The sequence below is a fragment of the Monodelphis domestica genome, chromosome 6 (assembly GCF_027887165.1).
Source record: "Monodelphis domestica isolate mMonDom1 chromosome 6, mMonDom1.pri, whole genome shotgun sequence".
NCBI lineage: Eukaryota > Metazoa > Chordata > Mammalia > Didelphimorphia > Didelphidae > Monodelphis > Monodelphis domestica.
This window is the reverse complement of record NC_077232.1, coordinates 126,874,959-126,897,856: the sequence shown is the minus strand read 5'-3', so window position 1 is coordinate 126,897,856 and position 22,898 is coordinate 126,874,959. Positions and strand designations below refer to the sequence as shown.

Genomic DNA, 22,898 nt, shown 5'->3' with positions numbered 1-22,898 from the left:
ATTTGGTTTTCATTCTCCTAGGAGCATTTGGTTTTTAATTGGTGAGGAAGGGTTTTCAGAGTTCTGAACTTTTGCTGCCGCTACACTGCCATCTTGACTCCACCTCTTATCTTCAGAATTCTTATCATATCATTAGGGAAATAAAATATGAACCAAATAATTTTAATATAGATTTTTTTCATTCTTCCTACCTATTTGACTGTTTTTTCTCTTTTACTTCTATTCTCCAAGCTTTGATCCTAGACCTTATATTCTTTGCTTTCATAGTTTTAACTACTCTTGCTATGCAGATAATTCCAAATTATGTGTGCAGTCTTTATTTAACTGTAGTCCAGTAAATGAACTACAGTCCCTATTGAATGTCACTACCTTGATGGCCACAGACACTTCTAACTCAGTATGTCTAAAACTGAACTCATTACTTTTTCTCCTAAACCTAGCTTCTTACAAAATTCCATATGTATTACAAATATATTGAAAACATATACACATGTATATGAAGAGAGAAAGAATACTATTCTCCTAGTCACCCAGGTTCATAAACCTTTGACTCTTTGACAGAGAATAAAAAATATTAAAAAAATAAAAAGACACTAGGAAGTGTCTGAGGTCAAATTTGAACCCAGGACCTCCCATCTCTGGGTCTGACTCTCAATACACTGAGTCACCTGGCTACGCTCTATGGTTCTAGTTTTAAAAAGACTGTTTGTCCTCTTTCCTAAGTAGAATTAAGTATGGTTCCAAGTTAAAGAGGGAGTATACTCAAAAAATCTTATTTGATATTTATGGATGACATCAAGATATATGGTCTTGTAAAAAAATTAAGATAGCTACTTTATCTTATGAAATTTTTCTCCAGTGATATGAAAATGTCATTTGGACTTGATTAAGTATAAACTTTTGAATATATGCTAAAGAGTAATAGAGACTAAAGGCATCAAGTATGAATCCAGAAGGTCACATATAACAACTAGATCGTGATAGAAATATTTCTTTCTTATCTAAGATAGACACATGGAGCATGAAGATATCATTTAGAAATTTCTGAATGAGGTGGCAACTAAGTGGCTTAGTGGATTGAGAGCCAGGAGTAGATTCAAATCTGACCTCAGATATTTCTTAGCTGTGTGACCTGGGGCAAGTCTCTTAACCTCCATTGCCTATCCCCTGCTGCTCTTCTGCCTTGGAACCAGTACAGTGTATTGATTCTAAGATGGAAGTTGAGAGTTAAAAAAAAAAAAGAACAAATCTATGAATGGATATGTTAAGTGATTTGCTGAAAATCTAAAGTTAGAGCTGAATGAGAACACATTTTAAAGAAATTAACAACTATGAAATATTGATCTTAATATGTACTTTAAAAATTATAAAATGGACTAGCCAAGAAATTATGTCTTACAGTAGAAAGAGCACTGTCTCTGGAAGCAATAGATTTGGTTTAAAATTCTACCCGTGATCCTTTCTGTCTATCTGAACTTGGGTCTCAGCAAAATAGAAGAGTTGCACTATATGTGAACCGTAACAAAAACCTTTAGAATAGGAGGCAGAGCCAAGATGGTAGAGTAAAAGCCGGGAAAGCTTGAACCACTCTGAGAATCCTCTTAAACCAACTTTAAAATAGCACTTCCAAATGAATATTGAAGTGACAGAACTAACGGGGACAGAATAAAGCAACTTTCCTGCAGAAAACAACTTGAAAGGTAGGTGGGGTGAGAGAGGAGCACAGCCCATAGCAAGGCCACACTCTCATAGCAAAATTACACCAAGGGGTCCTGGTGCAAGCCAGCAACAACCTCCTCTCCCCCACATCTATCATTCCAGGTTCTGAATCTGGACTCAAGTTAACTTTGAGACCCCAAGGCCCTGCCTAAGCACATCAAGCCCATCCCTTAAAGTTCTCAGCCCTAGCACACACCTGAAGGCCCCAAGCCCTGGCTCAAGGCAGTCTAGTGAGTCTGTCAGGTGTAGGCCCAAAGTGAAGCTCTGAGCCCCTGTCCAAGCCCAAACTGAGGTTCCAGGCCCCCAGACAAAGCAGTCAGTAGTGTGACTAGAAATAGAATGGTTGATCAATGGAATAGACCAGATACACAATATGCAGGGTAAGTGACCTTAGCAATCTAGCCTAGTGTTTGCTAAACCTGAAGACCCCAGTTTTGGGCATTAAGAAATCACTTATTTGACAAAAATTGCTAGGAAAACTAGAAACCAGTATGCAGGTAATAAAAGTTGAACACTTACTGAATCCTGGCTAGACAACTGCTAACTAGAATTATACATCAGAAGCTTGTTATTTTTCATGGAGGAATAGATGCCAAATCCCTATGGATTATAATAGAATAATAGAAGGATAATAACTTATCCTAGGATTGCTTCTATTGGAACACCACTGAAAAAGATAAGAATGAAATAATAAAAATATTAATTGATTTCTATAATTCTTGGATGTTTGCAAATCACTTTATATAAATTATGTCATGTAGATTACTAGGTGGAATTTCAACCCAGGATTTACTGATTCCTAACCTACCATTTAAGCTTAGAATGGACTATCTCATCAACTTTGTCATTCAGAAAGCTTGTCTTCTTTCAAGGTTTAGCATAAGAACCACTTCTTCCTCTCTGAGTACTTCTGATTCCTTTAGTTATTCATGCTTTCTGTAAAAAATTCCTAGAACACTTTCCTCCCCCCCCCCCCCCCTTGGCCTTTTTAGTACTCACCAATATTTATTTTTTAGTAGGATGATAGCAACTCCAGGAGGGCAGGAACTAGGTTGTTTTTGTTCTCCTATGCCCAGCACCCAGAACTGTGCTTTGCATTCTACAAGGCCTTAGAAGCACTTGAGAATTTAGATGAAAGGTCATTTCCACTTTGGGAATCAGGAAATACTACATGCAGAAAGCATCATTTGAACTAGGCTTTGAAGAATAGTTAAAATTTCACCAGGTAGAGATGGCAGGGAGGACATTGTAGGTCCTGGGTACAGCATGACCAAAGACAGATGTTAATAATCACATTTAATCTATGTATGGTAAATGTCAGACTATACTTAATCTCAGTTATTCCCAATTCTCCAGTCCAACCTTGCTAGTTCTTTTAGAGGAAGTAAAATGAAAGCTACATTTGGGAAATTACAAGTAGTTTAGTTGAACTGTGGCAAAAAATATATAAAAGGTAGTATGAAGTAAGGCTGGAAAGATGGTATGTAGGAGCCAGACTGTGAAGGATCTTAACTGTTTGCATAATGAAATTGGACTTTTTATTCTTGTTCAGTTGAATCCCCAAATAAGTATATTGTTTTTTTTTAATTTTATAGTATTTTATTTAATCGTTTCCATGCATTATTCATTAAAGACAAAGATCATTTTCTTTTCCTCCCCCCCACCCCCCATAGCCGATGCGTGATTCCACTGGGTATCACATGTGTTCTTGATTCGAACCCATTGCCATGTTGTTAATATTTGCATTAGAGTGTTTGTTTAGAGTCTCTCCTCTGTCATGTCCCCTCAACCGCTGTAGTCAGGCAGTTGCTTTTCCTCGGTGTTTCCACTCCCACAGTTTGTCCTCTGCTTATGGATATTGTTTTTTCTCCTAGATTTCTGCAGATTGTTCAGGGACATTACACCGCCACTAATGGAGAAGTCCATTACGTTCGATTATACCACAGTGTATTAGTCTCTGTGTACAATGTTCTCCTGGTTCTGCTCCTCTCGCTCTGCATCACTTCCTGGAGGTTGTTCCAGTCTCCATGGAACTCCTCCACTTTATTATTCCTTTTAGCACAATAGTATTCCATCACCAACATATACCACAGTTTGTTCAGCCATTCCCCAATTGATGGGCATCCCCTCGTTTTCCAATTTTTGGCCACCACAAAGAGTGCAGCTATGAATATTTTTGTACAAGTCTTTTTGTCCATTATCTCTTTGGGGTACAGACCCAGCAGTGCTATGGCTGGATCAAAGGGTAGACATTCTTTTGTCGCCCTTTGGGCATAGTTCCAAATTGCCCTCCAGAATGGTTGGATCAGTTCACAACTCCACCAGCAATGAATTAATGTCCCTGCTTTGCCACATCCCCTCCAGCATTCATTACTTTCCTTTGCTGTCATGTTAGCCAATCTGCTAGGTGTGAGGTGATACCTCAGAGTTGTTTTGATTTGCATCTCTCTGATTATAAGAGATTTAGAACACTTCTTCTTGTGCTTATTAATAGTTTTGATTTCTTTATCTGAAAACTGCCTATCCATGTCCCTTGCCTATTTATCAATTGAGGAATGGCTTGATTTTTTGTACAATTGATTTAGCTCTTTATAAATTTGAGTAATTAAACCTTTGTCAGAGGTTTTTATGAAGATTTTTTCCCAATTTGTTGTTTTCCTTCTGATTTTAGTTACATTGGTTTTGTTTGTACAAAAGCCTTTTAATTTGATGTAGTCGAAATTATTTATTTTACATTTTGTGATTCTTTCTATGTCTTGCTTGGTTTTAAAGTCTTTCCCCTCCCAAAGGTCTGACATGTATACTATTCTGTGTTTACCCAATTTACTTATGGTTTCCTTCTTTATGTTTAAGTCATTCGCCCATTTTGAATTTATCTTGGTGTAGGGTGTGAGGTGTTGATCTATTCCTAGTCTCTCCCACACTGTCTTCCAATTTTCCCAGAAGTTTTTATTGAATAGTGGTTTTTGTCCCAAAAGCTGGGATCTTTGGGTTTATCGTATACTGTCTTGCTGAGGTCGCTTTCCCCCAGTCTATTCCACTGATATTCCTTTCTGTCTCTTAGCCAGTACCAAATTGTTTTGATGACTGCTGCTTTGTAATATAGTTTTAGGTCAGGGACTGCAAGGCCCCCCTCATTTGTGTTTTTGTTTTCCATTATTTCCCTGGATATCCTTGATCTTTTGTTATTTCAAATGAACTTTGTTATGTTTTTTTCTAAATCAGTAAAGAAATATTTTGGGAGTTCCATGGGTATGGCACTAAATAGATAGGTAAGTTTGGGTAGGATGGTCATTTTTATTATATTGGCTCGTCTTATCCATGAGCAGTTAATGTTTTTCCATTTGCTCAAGTCTAGTTTTAGTTGTGTGGCAAGTGTTTTGTAGTTATGTTCATATAGTTCCTGTGTTTGTCTCGGGAGATAGATTCCTAGGTATTTTATTTTGTCTAAGGTGATTTTGAACGGGATTTCTCTTTCTAGTTTTTGCTGCTGGGCTGAAATAAGTATATTGTTATGGGAGAAGATGCATAGGAAATTTCATATTTAAAATGTAGAACTTTAGTAGACCTTTTAAAGTTTTATTTAATTTATTTTTAAAATTTATTTAATTTATTTATTATTTATTTATTTTAAAAATTAAATTTATTTAATTAATTAAGATTAATCTAACAGCTTGTTATTATAATTTAAACCCTTACCTTCAATACTGTATATTAATTCTAAGGCAGAAGAGTGGTGAGGGCTAGGAAATGGGGATCAAGTGACTTGCCTAGGGTCACACAGCTAGGAAGTGTCTAAGGCCAGATGTGAACCTAGGACCTCCCTTCTGTAGGCCTGGCTCTCAATCCACTGAGCTACCCAGCGACCCCCTAATCTAACAATTTAAAAAGGGCATTTTATCTTCCTAATTTCTTCTTGACAACTGTAGCAGGTAAAAATTAGTTTTTCTCTGCTAGAAGTATTATATTTTATGAGGTTTATTAAAGATTAAGAATTTAAGAGAGGACAAGTAAGAAAGCAGGTGCCTAGGAGGGCCGAAGGGCCCATTCAATTTCACTTACATCATGAGAGACGTATCTGCTTGGAAGCGGAAGTAGGAAGAGAGCTCAGTAGGCTTTTACAGCCCGTTAAGTAGAAATTTTGATCTCGCCCAGGTGAGGATCTCAGTGAGATTACAAAGCATTCTGGGAAGTGGCCAAGGACTTCTGGGGATTGAAGTCCGGGGTTCAAATCTCCATTTTTACACTATTGTATATTGAAATATAAGTGGTACTGTCTAATGTTTCATATTTGTAAGATATTAAGTAGAATACAGGAAGATTGTTGCAGATGGCAGTGCCTCAATGGAGAAATGTAATATTTTTTGCACAGTAGAGATCTGATATATTCAGTTATATTTAGAGATATTTTCAAGGGAAAGCTTGTGTTTGAGCAAAGATAATAGAACTCTTTCTAAATAGGATGTAATACTACTAGATTTCAGTGAGATAGAAATATCAGGCAGCCAAAGTGTTTCTTGTCTGCTGCTTGTTTCAGTTCTTTATGCAGATTAAGGAAGGAAGAAGAACAAGAAAGTGGGGAAATGGAGGTGACTAAATTACTTGCAACAAAAGATTCAGAAATACAAAATGAGGTAGGGAAAAGGGAAAAAATATGAAATCAGATGTTTTTCCCCTTGGATCCTTTATTTTTTTTTTTAATGTTTAATTATAGTACTCCTAAACTACATGTCCTACTCATCTCACCTGCCTCTTTCTTACTCTTCTTAAGACCTTTCTTCTATTATGGAAAGTTCTGCTTCAAAAGGAGCTGTGATTTCATGAGTGTATAGGCACATTTTTCACTAGTACAGAACATGAACTCATCCATAAATTTTCATACTCCAAGATTCTTATCTATGTCCCCTTAAAAATTCTTTATGAAAGATTTATACACCCTGGTTGATGTCTTTCTTTAGATCTTAAAAAAGTCTTGTGTGTAGCAATGGAGGACTCAGGCCATTCTTTTGCTACCAAATGACTAGTCTGCCTCCTTTGCCTTATTATGATATTTTACCCTTCTTGCATGCAAATTATCATTGATAATATGCTTTATTCTACTTATATTCATCACATATCATCATTACCTTTTAAATTTTTCACAGTTTTGATTTTTTGATAAACATTCATTTGCAGATTTTATGTCTTCATGATTTATAGACATATAGCTTTATTGCTAGAGTATTGGTCTTAAAAAATTGGGGTATAGTATTGAAGAACATCCTGGGATCTTTGAAGACATTGCACAAAATGCAATTAGGCAATTCTATTCAATTCTGGCCACAACTCATTTTCTATCTCATTTCTTGTCCAAAATATAGATACTGAAGGACAAACTCAATGTGCCATACCAGTCATAATCTGGGAAATATTCATCCTCATTTCCTTGGTTGTTCCAATGTAGATTACTAAGGTTGTGGTGAACCTATTAGCAGAGACACAAAAAATAAAAATCAAGTCTCCAAACCAAAAAGAAATAGGTTTATTGAGAGAGGCATCCAGTCTCTCAATAAGCCTGGCCTCTGATTAGCCTCAGAAGACTTTGAGTCTTGAGAATGGACCCCTTATATAACATGATTTACAGAAATGATGTCAGAAATGCAGTTGTAGTTCTTTGGTCCAGGATTGGCCCAAGCTCAGTGGATTGAGAGCCAGGCCTAGAGACAGGAAGTCCTAGGTTCAAATCTGGCCTCAGACACTTCCTAGCTGTGTGACCCTGGGCAAGTCACTTTACCCCCATTTACTATCCCTTACCACTTGTCTGCCTTGGAACCAATACACAGTATTGATTCTAAGACAGAAAGTAAGGGTTTTTATTAAAAAAAAAATAAGAGGAAGCACAAACCTATAATAGAGAAGGATGTGCAGCTCAGGCAGCCTAATTTGAATAAAGTCAAAAGTTTAAATTATGGGGGGACTATCAAAACAGAATAGATAGAAATATTACAGATTACAGAATTATGTGGGGGGTCTGGAATTTCATATTCAAAAAATCATCTCTTTTGAGTGTCTGGAGATCACATTTTTTTTAAACCCTTACCTTTTGTCTTAGAATCAATAAGGTGTTTTGGTTCCAAGGCAGAAGAGTGTTAAGGGCTAGGCAATGAGGATTAAGTGAGTTGCCAAGGGTCATATATAGCTAGTCTGAGGTCAGAGTTGAATCCAGATCCTCCTGACTCCAGGTCTGACTCTCTATCCACTGAGCAACCTACCTGCCCTTTGGGGATCACATTTAATAAAACCGTAAGAAGTTAGATGAAAAGTTTATTTTGGAAGTTTATTTTCTTAAGTTCTTAAGTTTCTCACTAGACTTTTTTTAATGCAACTCAAAGGACTTCAATGAATACTATAGTCTTATTTTCTTCCACATCTATAAAGGGATTGTTTTAGTTCTTGAATTCTTTGAATGCAAAAGATAGGGAATTAAATTTTGTTTTGATAGACCATTAGCTATCATATTACTATCAAGTATTTTCATTGGAGCTGTTTCATAATTGGGCATGTGGACATAAATGTCAGCTATCATTGGCATTGTTGGTATATATAATAAATGTTGGCAATCAAATTGATAATGGGAGTGGGTTCTGAAACAAGAGCAACATGCTTTCAGCCAAGTGTGCCAGTTAAAACATTTTTTAAATGTCACATATATCTTTATTTGGATTAGATTCTTCCTCCAGTTGGGTGACTATGGTTCTGCTATCCAATTTCTGGTGATGTCCAAGTGCAATAATGAAGCTTTCACCCTGGCCCAGCAGCATAATCAGATGGAACTTTATGCTGATATTATTGGTAAATATTGCAAAATTCCAATGGGCTATTTTTATTTTACATACCATGTAAAATTGTAGGTGCTCTCAGTATAAAAGTACTTTTTCCTTTGTTTCCTTTTTCTGTTTTCTTTCTTATCATGATTCCCTCTGTAATTGTCAATAATTTCTTCCCTCTTTTTTGTCTTTTCTGTTGCTTAAAGTAAACCAGTTCCCCTGACCATGGCAGGGGAATAGTAGTAATGCTTTAATTTTTTTTCCATCAACATAGCTTCTTTATATTCCCTAGGAGACTTACTTATGTACATTTAAGACCTGCATAGACCATTTCCCCCCTCATCTCATGCTCTATATTTAGACCATTTTCTGTTTCAATAGGAATAAACCCATTTCAACTGAAGGATATTGGAGGCAGATAGGAAGAGTTAGCAGTGTTAACATACTCCTGAGATTGAAGATGGAGAATTAAATTTAATTTGTTTCTGTTACAGGTTCTGAGGATACAACTAATGAAGACTATCAGAGCATTGCTTTATATTTTGAGGGAGAAAAGAAACATTTTTCAGCTGGAAAATTCTTTTTGCTGTGTGGCCAATATGCACGGGTCAGTCTTTAATGGAAAACATCATTGGCTTAATTTTAGGGATGGCTTTGGAAGAAGTCAGATCAATGAAATGTTGCTTACATAATTTACTTCTTCTTCTTCTTTTTTTTTTGCACATTACTTTGGTGATCCTTTAGCTGGTTTTTATTTTTTCCTCTACTTAGTAATTAGATTTTCCCCAAGATGCTACAGAGCCAGTAAAATCATGTTCTCATAAATCCTCTTTAGGTTGCTTCCTGCCCCTCCAACCCCCTCCCCACCATTTGAGACCACTAAGCTTTCTGCCTTCCTCTCCTTTAGCAGATTGACCTAAGCCAGAGATGGTGAACCTTTTAGTAGAGAGGGAGTGCTGGGCCCTGCCCCCACCTTGGCTGAGTGCTGGGCATGCCCCCCTTTCCTTACCCAATGCAGGGGAGGGGAGGAAGTGCTCCCAGTGGAGGTGGGTGAAGTGAGGAATGTCCTTAGTGAGTGTAGAGAGTGGGGAGTGGTTTGGGCACTCTACTGCCCTCTAGCTCTGCTGCTTGTGAGCTGTGCACATTATTCCCTGTGAACTCCCATTGGGCTACTAGGCAGAGGCAGGGAGGTGAAAAAAATATCATCAGGCATAATGGAGAGGTGGAGGGGAGCATCTCTGCCTGGGCCCCTCTGCCTTTCTAGTACTGAACTCTAGTAGGAGTGCAGCATTTGTGCCTCACAGAGAGCACTCTGTGTGCCATCTTTGGCACCTGTACCATAGGTTTACCATCACTGACCTAGGCCCTCAAAACATATATTTCTGAAGTATCAGAAGTCTAGAGAAGAGACTGTGTACAAACCCAATTTCCCATCCCCTTTTTCCACCCATATATCCATAATTTGAGATTGAATTTAGTACTCTGTATTTTCTTGTCCTATCATTCTTCTGTTACACCTTGTCTCAGTCTTAGATGTCTTTTTTCTTTGCTTCTCTGCTCAGAAAAGGTCTTTTGTAGGAAATAATGTTGTCCATAACAGTTACACTCTTATACTACCATCCTTTTCTAATCACTGTAAGGTACCATTGTTATTCCTCCTTTCTTGAATCTGAAGCCTTCAGTTTTTATGTTTTGTGACAAATAAAAGGTGGTCTGGCCAGAGTTATAAGCATTTATTAATAAAATAAGAGAGAGATAGAAGAGAGAGAGAGAGAAATAGATTTCAGCCCTACTAATTTAAGGTAAGGCCTGGTCCCAGGTTTCAGCCCAGCATACTGTTTAAGCCCTCCACACTGTTGCTGCCAATTGCCAAGCGCCAGCCCAGAGAGTCAGTCTGTTCAAGAATGGAAGTCAAGAGGCCCTTTCTCCTTCCTCTCACCCCCTTTACATTTTAAATGAACTCCTTCCTCTGGGGTGACATTGCATGGTGATGCTGACACACTGATGCCAGAGGACACCAGGCCATTACATATGACATTACTTTATAACACCCATCGTTGGGGTGCCATAGGATGGAAGTATTTTATTTCACACAGTTTTGATTTTGAATTCTTTCCTAAATTCCTAGTATTTTTCTATTTTTCTTTACTGTTGATGAAATTTTGACCTTCATTGAAATGGAGACCTTGCAGAATTCTTTCTTTCTCAGATCAGATATATTCTTTCTTTCATAACAATCTTGAAGAAAATGTCCTTACTATTCCAGAATGGCATCAGATTAATTTTATACTCTTATACTTCAAATAATAAAACACTGTGTTCCCATTCTTATATTCTTCAGTTCTTTCATCATTAAATTCTTCCTAGTTAGGTCTTCATCATTCAACATATTTGAGTAACTATTCAAACATTCATTAGCAATCTCCTTTTATCTAATTCTATTTATCAGTTATTTTCATATTTGCCTCTGGTTACCTTAATACTCTTTTTCAAACCTCATTTTAGAAATTGTGTTCATTTCTGATTTCTTGTCTTTCTAGATATGATTTTGATATTCCCTTAGCTGATTTCTCTTTTTCCTCACTACTTAATAATTAGATTTTTCCCAAGGCTTGGCCTTGGGTCCTTTTCCTCTTATTGCAATAGTCTTCTAATGAATCTCCTTTCCACACACAATTTATGAGGGTAATATTCTTTATATACCAATTTATATACATCAGCTATCTGATAAAAAAGAAAACAACAAAAAACAAGGCCTCTGATGACTTTCTGCTGCTTTTCTGACGAAGTCCAAACTCATTCTGACTTCTTAGGCTTTCTACCAGATGGTTTTCTACCATGATGACATGGTGTAGTGGAAATTAGGAATCAAAAGAAAGACCAACATTAAAATTCTAACCTTTTAACTACTGATGAGTCCCTAGGCAAGTCATTTAGATTTTTCTGGACCATATTCTTCATCTATAAGATGAATAGGTTGGACTAGAAGATTTTAAGGTCTCTTTGAACTCTAAATCCCATTCATTATCTTAGTTCTTAGCTCTGCAACTTTTTTTCCCTAATCATTATACAAACCACTTCAGTTAATTTGTTCAATCTTTTACTAACCTCTTAGCAGCAGAAGACTGTGTTAAAAACTGATTAAGATGAAAATGCCAGTAATATTGTTATAGTTAGAATGTTTATTTCTGAGTCTCCTAAAAACTTAAATCTTAAAAATTTTAAATATTTTAAAGATTATTTGCCAATAGTCAAAGATAAACCTTCCTCAGTAACCTTCAATAGCTGCTAGTTATTTTAGTTTAATTCAATTACTCAGGTATTTATTAAGTATTTATTTTTTGCAAGGTCATTCTCAGTGGAGTAAGCAATTATTTTGAGGGCAAAGGCTTAGGGAGGAGAACCATTTCAAGCATAGAAAGTGATCACATGGTTTTAACCTCCTCAAAGTGTAGGACTAGAAATGTAGATAGAGTCAGTTTTAAGTGGAAAGCAGAGGATTATGTTGAAGTTAGCATGACAGAGATATGGGGCCATTTTAATAAATATTTGTTGTACTCAGTTAGTTTGACGATTTAATAGGTTCAAGGTGCTGTGCTATCAAATAGATGTCTAACTTGTTAGGCAAATTGCTGGGATGATCTAGAGATCAGTGAGTTGGTTCAGGCTGAGAAAAAAGTTAAGCTCTATTTTCCTGCCATTTTATCTAGAGATAAATCTATCAGTGTTGGCTTGCAGACATGTTTACCTCTTCAGAATAGTGTTCTGAGTAGGGTAAGGATGAATTCTAAAATTCTGGGACCAAGGCTGACAAAAAGTTGGCAGCCACACTAGAGTTGTGTGAAGTGTGATGCTGGGGCTACAAACATGCTTCATGTTTTCTCCAACTTTACTTTTCTTTGACCCTGTTGATGCCTCAAACCATTATCCTGTTTCCCCCCCTTTATTGCCACACTTCTGAAAAAGAAGTTTACATGCCCTATATTTATTCTCTACTTAATCACTTACATTCTGACTTTTGTTCTCATCTCTTTTGAAACTTTTTAAGGTTGTCAATAATCTCATAATGAAATTCACTAACCTTTTTTCCGTCTTCATTGTTAGTCTCTTGGCACCATTTGACAGAGTTAACCATCCTCTTTTTATTGATATTTTCTCCTTCATTCTTTCCTGGTTATCTTCATATATCTCAGACCAATCCTTTTCTCTCTTTTTCATTGACTTCGTATACTACTCTCTTTTAGTCATATTTATCTCACATCTTCCATCTCATGCCTCTATTTCTTCAGTCTTGAAATTTTATCTATGTTTGTGGTTTTAATTATCTTGTCTATTTGGAAGACTCCCAGATTCTATTTCCAGCACTTCTCTCTTTAATTCTCCATTTCAAAATTCCAGTTGGGTATCTTTTCCTCGATTTCCCATTAGAATCTCAAACTCAACAGTTTCCATATTGGAATCATCTTGTCCTGAAAACCTTCTTTTTCTTCTGCCTTTTCCATTTCTATTGATGGCATTTACATATTTTAGGATATTTAGACTTAAAAATCTCCTGAAATTCATCTTTGGCTCTTCTTTCTTCCTTGGTTTTCATATCTATCTAGTTCCTAAATTCTGTGTGTAAGGAAGATTAACTGGCAATAATAGATAGATTGTGCCAGTAAGATAGATCCATCTCTGAATTGTGATATTGGGCATCATAAATGACCAAAGGTCTGCTTTGTGCAATGGCTCTCTATGCTCCTTTCACTATTATGAGGTATAGTGGAGGCAAGTGGAGGCCAGTAGTTTGGGAACATCCACCAGATTACTTAGTATTTGATCAATGTTTGAATGCTGTATTAGATGCAGAGGGCAATAGGTTGTTGGTGATAGTAAGAAATTCAGGTCTGGAGAAGAAGTATTGGTGATAGGGTATTTGGCAAGTCAGTGAATATTTTGATGAGAAAATAGGGATTGGTGTTGATTGGGAGCCATAGGGTTATGGCAATGGAACTGGGAAATCAGGTCTAGCCTGAAAGTATCTTTCTGAATTAATGTTTTTTCTGAATTCCTGTCCTTTGAGAAAGTTGCTTAGAGACACTAGAGAGAGTGGTTTAATAGGTAGAATGGAGCAGAGAGAGACAAAGTGTTGGAAGACCACTGGTTTTGATGCTAAACCCCTGAATTAGGCACAGGTGGTTATAAAAAAAGGGTGAAGAAATTAGGCTTGGAGAAGGGGATTAACTTGTACTTAGAGACCAATTTAAACCTAGGTCTTATAGATCTTCTTACATTGTACCACATTAGGAAGTATCTTGTTTTTGTCATTTGGAACCTTCATCTGAGATATTTCAGAGGGAGGATCAATAGGTTCCTTCGGGCTCTTTCTCTTTTGAGAAAGGTTCTCCTGACACCATGTACCTGCCAGAGCACCTCCCTCCATGCTTTTTTTCAGCTGCCCTTTTATTTGTAATCTTGAATATAAACTCCTTGAGGCCAACAACTATTCTTTCTGTTTTTATTTGTATCCTGAGCACTTAGCACAGTGCCTTATACATAGTGAATGCATTTTATTAAGTATGTTCATTGACTTACTAGCTATTGAAAGTGAGGTTTGAGGGAAAAGTCAAGCAACAAATTTAGTTTAGTTAACTAAACAAAATTTAGTTAACACTAAATTTTCAATCATGAGTCAATAGTGGTGCTGTTGACAAGGACAGAGAATTCAAAAGATGATCAAATTTAGGATTAAAGTTTTGTCCATATTAAGCTAAATTACTGTTGAAACACTCAGGTGGAGCTGTCTTAAAGGCATTTAAGAATAGATACGAAGCTTAAGAAAGAGTTCAGGGTTGGAATCTTAGATTTGGGAATTATCAATGTATTAGGAGAATTAAGAAAAGGAAGAATAGTCAGCAAAGGCACCAGAAGAGTGACTAGAGAGATAGAAATTTTAAGAAAGTGGAGTGTCATGGAAGCTAAGGGAAGTAATTTCACTGAAATTTAAGTATGGATATCCTGGAATATGTGAATACCATCAACTTAAACAAGATCTATTGCTTTCTAGAGAAGTTAAGGAGAATTAATGCCAAGAAAAGGGCAATAGATTGGCACTCTGATTGAGCCATTATAGTAAAGTGCTGTTGGTTAGAAACTATGTTACAAGGTATTGAAGAGATGAAAGGAAGTAATTGTGTAGATTTTTCAAAAAGTTTGTCAGCAAAGAGGAAGAAAGAAATTGGCAATAATTCTGGGTCTAAAGTCTATGTTTGCTCTGTTTTTAGGCAGCAGTATGGGTAAACTGTTAAAGCTATGTGTCCTGCTACCATGTGATCCCAATAGTGATCCTCAATAGTTAGTGACAAAGCAGAATTGAAGTATAGAAAAAAATCAAAGAATAGATTTTTTTTTAAAGGATTGGAGTGAATGTAACTATACACAAATGAGAGTCAGTGGAGAGAGGGAGATTGAAAATGCATTATGGAGTAGTTAGGTGGCATACTTGGATAGAGAACCATTAGGTCCTGGGTTCAAATGTGGCCTCAGACACTTCTTAGCTGTGTGATCCTGGGCAAGTCACTTAACCCCAATTGATTTGATTCTCAGTATCCATTCTAAGACAGAAAGTAAGGGCTAAAAAATGCATTAGAAGAGTCATAATGAATGAACAAGGTCCTTGAGAAGATGGAATAGAGTTAGGGCACATGTAATCCAATTCATAAGTATTGATTAAGCACTACCCCATTAGGTCTGAAGGATGCAAAACTGAAAACAATTTTTGCCTTAAAAAGTGAGGGGAGACAATATGAATTTGGCTATAACATTCCTGGGTGTTGTCAGTTGGGGATTAAGTACAGGAGGTGATCTGTGGATTCTATCAATCTCCACTTTTCCCTCTTGTTTAAGGATTTCGGGGCAGTTTTCTTTAATAATTTCCTGTAATATAATGTCCAGGCTTTTTCTTTTGTCATGGTCTTCAGGTAGGCCAATAATTCTTAAATTGTCTCTCCTTGAACGATTTTCTAAATCCTCTGTTTTGTGAATGAGATGCTTCATATTTTCCTCAATTTTTTCATTCTTTTGGTTTTGTTTTATAGTGTCTTGCTGCCTTGTGAGGTCGCTCGATTCAAGTTGTTGTATTCTGGTTCTTAAAGACTGGATTTCATCCTTAGTTTTTTGGTCCTCCTTTTCCTTTTTGTCGGATTTTCTTTGGAGGTCATCTTTCATCTTCTCCACCTCATCTTTCATCTGTTTTGCCTCATCTTTCATCTCCTTTGCCTCATTTTCCAGCTGGTTGATTTTGGCTTTCAAGACACTATTTTCTGTTTCCAGATGATTTATCTTAGTTTTTAAGTTCTTTTCCCAATTGTCTTCAGCCTCTCTTAATTGTGTTTTGAATTGCATTTTGAGTTCTTCCAAAGCCTGTATCCAATTCGCTAGGATTTCTTGCTGGGGACCAGCCCCTTACGACCCCTGAGAGGGAAAGGGGGAGAGAGAGAAGGAAAGGGGAAGAGAGAAAGAAGGTACGGACAGCTCTCACATGGTATGCAAAGAGAAGTCGTTTATTGAGGCAAAAGCATGGTATATAAAGGAAAGGGGGAGAGAGAAAGATTAAAGATGGAGCTTGGCCAGAGGCCAAGCTCCTGCAAGGACAGCCATCAGGTAGCCTGAAAGAGAAGGAGCGCAGAGCGCAGAGAGAAGAAAGCAGAGAGCAGAGGGCAGAGGGCAGAGAGAGCGAAGGCGGAGCCTGCTGGGCTAGATATAGTTTTTGATATGCAAATATACACAGTACATAGGGATGATTCTCATTGGTCAATGACAAGGCATAGGTGTGGTTTCTCTTAACCAGGTGAGAACAAAGAAACCTGTTTTCCCGCCTAACCTGGGAGAAGCTGGGGTCAAGGGTCAGAGGCCTTCCCAGCCATGAGCACTACTGAGCATGCCCAAGACTGGCTGTTCCCCTTGCCCCTAGTTAGGAGTGGGCTGCTACATCTCCCCCTTTTTGTTTTACACACAAATGAATAGTGTAATATCAAAATGTAGCAATATTACAGCATTAACAAATACAAACACTCTGGTGCATAATCATATTCTGATACAGAGATGAAAAACCTATCCTGATTGTATAACTTAGATATCCCAATCCATAATGAACATCAGCATAAACTGATTCCGTGATCAATCTTAAAAATTCCCAAACTGATCTTTCTATCTGCCTGTCTGCATTTCAAGATCAATGTAACAGACTTAGTAGATATAAAAATGTTAAGAAAAAAATTTCCACGCTACTGATCCTGGTCTAATGAGGTAGAACTCCATGGTTCACATGACAGGTGCAATAACCAAACATGCCACCATTCACAGTCTGGACTATCAGAAGTTGTCAGCCTTTTCAACAGTTAGCAAAATACTATCCCTGGAGATGAAGGATAAGTCCTTCCTTTCTCTCGTCCTGATACTGCATCTTGGGGATCTTTCCGTGCTCACTGCCAGATGCCTGCCACATAGGAAACTGGTTGGTAGCTCGATGCCAGGACGTCCAGCGACTGAGGGTGTCAGTACGCCATGTCTCTGCATTTCCCAACCTCAAACATCCATTTCACATGGAAAATGTAACCGTGGCTGAGGCTGTCTGGTCCATAATGAAAGATTCATTATGATTCCCCTTACATGCAATCAGACATCACTCTCCAGTATGGTCATCTGAAAATTAACAATTGCTGTCATGTTCTCATGTTCACCGACTGTTAGGTGACTGTAATTCTAGAAATCTTTGCACCTTCATAATTCTGGATCAGAGCATTAACAGTACTTTCTTTGTACTCAAAGTTCTGGCCTTAATAGTGTAAAAGAAAAAAATCAAGGTTGATCAATCAAGAGTGACTTTAAAAAGTGTCCTCTAAAAATATAAATACTGATCTCTATAAGATTCCTCTCCCTTTTCTTTTTGTTTGTGTGTTGGGAGAGATCCCTTCAAAGAAAAACATCCTCTCTAAACATTTCTGGAGGATCATATTATCACATGTCAAATGATCTTAGAAAATCGATCCTGGGAACCTGATCCCAAAATTAATACAAGATTCTCTTGGCTCACTGTCTATGTGGTATCTTTGAAACTGAGCCAATGTAAAATATCAGAACTTATGTTCCCAATGATTTCTAATTCCTGATCTAAATAGATCAAAATTCGCCTTGTATATGAACATAATTTTGCACCATTACAGGCTTTGAAAGAACATCAATACATCAATCACAGTGCAACTTTTAACAAATACCAATATTCCCATCCATTTTACATTCTCAATTGTAACTTAAATAACCATGATGGTGATAATGAAGTAATATTTCAAGTTCTGACTGCATAGTCCTAATGTCTTCCTTATTTTAAATCTCTGCTTGTATAAATAAATCCATCAATATGATAACCAAGCCTATACCATTACCAATATTTGCAAAATTCATTCCACCAAACCAATGTTTGGGTAAATAGAAGCTTAAGTTGTTTCCCCTGTAGAAACAATTTCTACAGTTTCTTGTACCTACAGCATTTGACATAGCTTTTTCATTCCTAGTTGTCAGTGTATAATATTCAATGTGCTTTTTCTACAAGCTTATCTGTGCCTATTGTGTCATGTTTTTAATCCATACTCCAAAACAATAAAACTTAGATTATACTTTGCCCTTGCTCCATGTTTTTGTGCAATAATAATTTTTTCCACCTAGGAGAGACAATGACTGCGCGTCCACAGAAATTGTCAAACCTAGAGCCCTCAGTTTTTCATGAGGTCTTACTTCCATATACCAGAACGTCTTCCAGTATATGAAAGGGAAGCCAATAGATCCCGAATCCAGCGGCCGTCTGAATTCTGGGACTGTTGGAGGAGAGCAAGACATTTTTCCTATCAAGATATTACCCACAAAAACAGGGTATCAGGAGTAATGGTTAACAATGGTATTAACACTCAACTACTGCTATGGTAGTCAGCCCTTAATGTAATGTCAGGAACATAATCTTTGCCTGGATGTCAATGATCTCTTACAATAACTCAAGTTCCTGATTAAAGATTTCCTAATGTCTTTTTCCTGATCTCTCATTCTTTCTTGAGAGTAACATCAGTGTCATCTGTCCATTAAACCTGTCTGTGCAGCATTTTCTGCTTAGCACCTCATTTTTGTTGTCAGAGGTATCAGATCTATGCTATGAATGAAAGTTTTCTATCTCCTACTTCTTTGGAGAATCATACCAAGGTCTATACCCTTGTTGATAACAGCATTTCTTACAATACAAGTGGTAGCTTTACAATGCATACAATTCATAATGCATACAAAATTCCCTTTGACAGTATCATATACAAAATACAAGGTATACATTATTAGCTAGACAATTTGTAGCTATTTCATCTCAATCCCATCGCAAAGTCTTTGGAATGTGGGATGTATCTGGTGTCTTGTACAGACACAAGTGTGATTTAGTCCTTCTGAGTTAGCATACTTGATGTTGCTCTGGGTACCCCATCTCAATGGATGTCAGCATGACAAGTGTCCGTCAGTGGCCTAATAGCCAATGTCTCTAATAGTGTAATGTCATTGTTCTAGAGTGATATTAGTCACCAAAGAAGTGTCCTTCCAGCGAGTCTGGATTGTGGCTGGCATGTAGGTAGCTGATGCCATCACCTTCCGTCTGCTTCTCTTCCTGGTCTGTATCAGCTGGCATGAAGCATGACGTGGGTGACCAGATGTTCTCATTATCTGTGAACATATAAACAAGACCTCGACCCAACATTATCATCCCCTTGGGTCCGTTACAGTCTTAATATCTTGATGATATTTAACCCACTTCAGGTATCTCACACAATGTGATCTCTATCATTACATTCAATATTGATTACTACAAAGCTTTAACTTATATTCTTTCTGGGGTGTAGAAGAGATAGATGATTAGTGATAGCATATCCACCTCTTTTCCTTATGAAAGTGGAACAGTCACAGCTTAACAAAATTGACTTCTAGATAAGTCTGATTCTCATAAAGACATGTTGTTTGCAAATATAATGTACCCTTTAAGATCATAATCATCATTACATTTTGGATAGTAATATCCTTTTGTGCTGCAAGTGGACAGCATTCATTATACTGTCCTAACATTCCCAATTATACCCTTTTGATATTTGATCAACTTTGGCTAACATGGAACAATTCCAATAATATCATTTCAAGTTACACATTGTACCAATACCATTCAAAATTGTCAGGCATGTAATAAAGTTAGATCTTTTACCAAATACCCATATATTCCTAGAACAGAATATCTGTTAGTGACTTAATGATACTCTTCTGCATGTACATTGTTTCTCATACAATTGCATGTGTGTGCATAGTGTGTTAAACCTGCCTATAGGGCAGCCTTTACAGTCCATGTGCTGCTTTTCTGGTGTCCTGTGCCAGACACCTCTGCCTTCTGTCCTTCTTCCGGGCAGATTTTCTTGCCATCAGATGCTCTTAATCATCTTCCATGGACTCCATGTATCTGAGAAAGTAAACAGAAAACCTCGACCCCAAATGAAAGCCTCATTGGGTCTTAGAAAGTTAGAAAGTGACAGAACATATATACCTTCAGTTTTTGAACCTTGGGGCTCATGAATTCCTTTGAGCTCTATTTACCATAGCTTGTATGTAAGCCATGAGCTATGCAATTTAGCCTTTGCATTGCTGTTAAAAGCCCTGCTATTCCAAGCTGTTTGGAATAGACAGTTGTGCACAGATATTTATAAAATCTGCAATCACTTTGCTCACTTCTTCATTTGAGCTTGAACCCATAAACCAGGAGAGTAAGTATCTCCCATCACTTTTCACAGTTCAACCTTTGTGCCAGGAGCAAACTGAAATGCACCTTTTGCTCCAAAATATGCATGGATGTCTATCAGGGGTGAAATTAATCCACAGCAGTTTGCATTGATAAGCGATATCACCTGCTTGTTCAGGATATAGATGTACAATAGATTTTGCAAAGCAGCATGTATAGATGCTTAAATATTTGCTTTTTCAAATCCATAATCAGAAAAATATCATTCTATAAATCACTTGTGAATTGACCCATGTGTGCTGGGATCTTAAGCCTTTGTCTGCCCGCACACAATTTTTGCTTTTTGAAAAATTTCCACCTTGTGCAGTTATTAAAATTATAGCAGTATCTTATGCCGTACAAATAAGCATAGAATTATCAAACAATTGCACAGAAGTTGTTATTTCTGAACTACTGCCCTTAGCTTCATAACTGAAAAGATCTTAATACTGTGACTAAAATCATTACTTCCATCTGCTAATTCTGCAAATCTTCACTGCAGAAATAAATCAAATTATGCCAGTAGCCTTTGAATTTGCATTATTATCATAGGTCTCTTTTCAATATCATGATCAGCTTCAATATCTGCAATTTCAATACATGATAGTATTGCCTCTTTCAAATCCTTAATAAATTACTGTACTGAGTAACAGAGTTCCTGATAACTTTAATAATTAACCACTGGTAAACAGATTGAATCCTTCTAACCATGCTTTTACTCTGCTGAGCATGTGTCTTAATTTTCCATAGTAAAAGCTATTCTAGTTATAAATCATTTGCTTTCTGGATACAGGTATGTTAATATGCCCAGTAAAAGTTTCTGAATTGCATACAGGCTGTTTGAATAAGCTCTGCTCAAGATTCATCCTGTTGCTTTATGTCCTGCTTAGAAAAGTGTTAATAATTTCTCCATAGTTAAAATTAGAAAGCTTTAGAAATTCCTTTAAATCATATTCCAATTCATGCTTATTATATCTTAGTATTAAATTTCTTCTTCTAGCCAATTACAGCCTTAGTGATAAAACTTGCAACCTCAGTTGCTCTGATGCTATCTTCCACGTGGCTCAAGCCACGTGGCCGGTAGAGAAAAAAATCTCAAGCTGCTTCGGATCTAAGCCCAAACCTTAAAAGTTTTCTGTGTGCACTTTAACTACCTTGAGATATATACCAAAATTTCTCTACAGATAAAACATTTCTAGTCCTGATATTCTGTGGCATATAACAAAAGTCAGAGAAAGATATTTAATTCTCCTTTTTAACTTCCTTTATCAAAAAATATAAGCAGACATTCCTTTATAATTTTGCCTAAATCCCACCCAAATTAAAACTAAATTAAAATTCAAATTCCCAGCACCCAGGTAAAGCCTGCCTTTACCTGGCTGGACCTCAAACAAAAGAGTTCCTAGGACCTTTTTCAAATGCTAAATGAGTTTGGAGGCTTGCTTTTTTTTTTTTTAAATCTTCTGCCTTTGGTTACAGAATGGCAATATCTTTTTACAACTTAGGCTGTTCCGAATTTAACCTAATTCAGGATTATTACCTTGATTCATTAATTTTGCTGAGACCTGTGGTTTTATTAGATCCCTTTTTCCAAGTAATTCTGACCCTTTAAGTGCCCTGCTTGAGTCAAAGCAATTACTTCTTGATAAGCCTTTTAAAAGCATCCCAGGAATTTGCCTGTGAAGATTAGCTTGCTCCTTGCTTCTGGTCTGCTAGCCTTTCCCGCTTTTGTTTATGAATAGCAGCCTGGCTCTTGGAGCCTTTTGTCTCAGGAGCCGGTAAATTTGACTTTGCTTTCCTGATGAAATTTTAACTCCTGCTTTTTCTTTTCCCAGTTGCTCCTTTTGAAATTCACTAGGCTCTAGCAACTGTTTGTTTCAGAGTGAGATTTTTCGAGTTCTCAATCGCCCCTAGTGAGGGTTTCCCTGGGTCCAATTTTCTTTTTCCTTCCCCTCCCCCTCAGACCGCTCCTCAGGTGTTTCTTAACCTCCGGAGATCCAGGTCCGAGAGAGGAGGCCTCCGCATAGTATTGTACTAGCAGACCCAGGTGGGGGAGGGAAACTGCACTTCGTATATATAAGGGGACTGTTATTCCGTTGCCATCAAAACACACATACATTCGACCATTCACACAATGGGGTTTGAGAGGGAGATATGAATGGGACGACCTACCCTTCCTCAGGATCTGTTCGATCCCTACCCGTTACTGTAGTCTCGATTTCCTCAGGATCGTCTATCCGATCCCTACCCGTTACTGTAGTCTCGATTTCGGCGCCGAATTTTTCCTCAGTCGTCCGGTGGTCGCTCGGGCCCCATGTTGGGCGCCAGATGCTGGGGACCAGCCCCTTACGACCCCTGAGAGGGAAAGGGGGAGAGAGAGAAGGAAAGGGGAAGAGAGAAAGAAGGTACGGACAGCTCTCACATGGTATGCAAAGAGAAGTCGTTTATTGAGGCAAAAGCATGGTATATAAAGGAAAGGGGGAGAGAGAAAGATTAAAGATGGAGCTTGGCCAGAGGCCAAGCTCCTGCAAGGACAGCCATCAGGTAGC

General features: G+C 37.4%; 1 protein-coding gene and 1 long non-coding RNA gene across 6 annotated transcripts in view; one reads left to right on the top strand and one right to left on the bottom strand.

Moving 5' to 3' along the window:
• The window catches only part of LOC100022226 (WD repeat-containing protein 19-like), a 183,417-nt gene that overhangs the window by 97,724 nt on the left and 62,795 nt on the right, over positions 1-22,898 (top strand). For all 5 annotated transcript variants that reach the window (XR_469031.3, XM_007496551.3, XM_007496549.3 and 2 more), the window contains 2 exons: positions 8,426-8,550; positions 9,020-9,132. Coding sequence is in view for 4 of the 5 variants with exons in the window: in XM_007496551.3 (XP_007496613.1) it covers positions 8,426-8,550; positions 9,020-9,132 (238 nt within the window). In the remaining variant the exon portion in view is untranslated. The remainder of the gene's footprint in view (positions 1-8,425; positions 8,551-9,019; positions 9,133-22,898) is intronic.
• The window catches only part of LOC103105348 (uncharacterized), a 55,421-nt gene continuing 39,632 nt past the window's right edge, over positions 7,110-22,898 (bottom strand). The window contains exon 3 of the long non-coding RNA XR_008912857.1: positions 7,110-22,704. This is a non-coding gene — a long non-coding RNA (uncharacterized LOC103105348). The remainder of the gene's footprint in view (positions 22,705-22,898) is intronic.